A 963-nucleotide genomic window follows, 5' to 3' on the forward strand; every position below is an offset into this window, starting at 1 on the left:
GAGAGAGAGAGAGAGAGAGAGAGAGAGGGAGGGAGAGGAGGGGAGGGGGAAGGGGGGTAAGGGCAGACAGCTAAAATGGGAGCAACTGACAAGCAGACACAAACGAAGAGGGACTTCGAATAGAAACGTCATGATAAAATAGCAACAGAGACACAGCAAAAATAAGGTAGAATGGTTTTTGGTTCGTCTGGCGTCCTTTGCATGTTCCTTTTCATTATAGAAACACTTAAAAGTAAGGAATTGCCAATATATTTTTAAAAACCTAAGCCAGCCGAATACCCTTTTGGAGAGTCTGTAATTCATATTCAGCTTTTCTCTCTTCCCCCCGATGGTGTGCCTGTCTGTTCGTGGGTTCTTTGTCTGTCTGTCTGTCTGTCTGTCTGTCTGTCTGTGCACGTATATGTGTGTGAATGTGTATGTGTGTGTGTGTGTGTGTGTGTGTATGTGTGTGTTTGTGTGTGTGTGTGTGTGTGTGTGTGTGTCTGTCTGTCTGTCTCTCTGTCTGTTCTGCGATTCGTCTGAATGCGTAAGCTCTAAAACTTCCGCGTGGGTGGTTGGCGGGTTCTCTGGTGTGGTTTGCTTCTTCTTTCCTATCAAACATATTATATCGTCCTTATCTCCCCTTCTTCTTTTTATGTTTGTTACTCTCTTGTAACACCTCTAATCTTCTGGCGCCCATATGACCTTATGCAGTTGCGAGCCCCGTAAAACCTCTACTAAAACAAACAAACATAAAATTTCGCTGTCTTCCTCACCTGTACTCTGGCCTCAGTCAGGTTGATTCTCATAGCCAAGTCCTCTCGCATGAACACATCGGGGTAGTGAGTCTGGGCGAACGCTTTCTCTAGCTCTTCCAACTGGGGACGAAAAAAGATATGTTTGATGGATTCTATCTATCTATCTATCTATCTATCTATCTATCTATCTATCTATCTATCTATCTATCTATCTATCTATCTATCT

At 43.5% G+C, this 963-nt stretch overlaps 1 protein-coding gene across 1 annotated transcript in view; it reads right to left on the bottom strand.

Moving 5' to 3' along the window:
- Positions 1 to 857, bottom strand: part of LOC101856173 — a gene marked incomplete at its 5' end in the record, with an annotated part of 11432 nt that extends 10575 nt beyond the window's left edge. Inside the window, 1 exon segment of the mRNA XM_013081181.2 lies at positions 756 to 857. Within this exon segment, the coding sequence (XP_012936635.1) occupies positions 756 to 857 (102 nt within the window).
- Between the last annotated feature and the right edge of the window lie 106 nt (positions 858 to 963).

Source organism: Aplysia californica, unplaced genomic scaffold (assembly GCF_000002075.1).
Source record: "Aplysia californica isolate F4 #8 unplaced genomic scaffold, AplCal3.0 scaffold00119, whole genome shotgun sequence".
NCBI lineage: Eukaryota > Metazoa > Mollusca > Gastropoda > Aplysiida > Aplysiidae > Aplysia > Aplysia californica.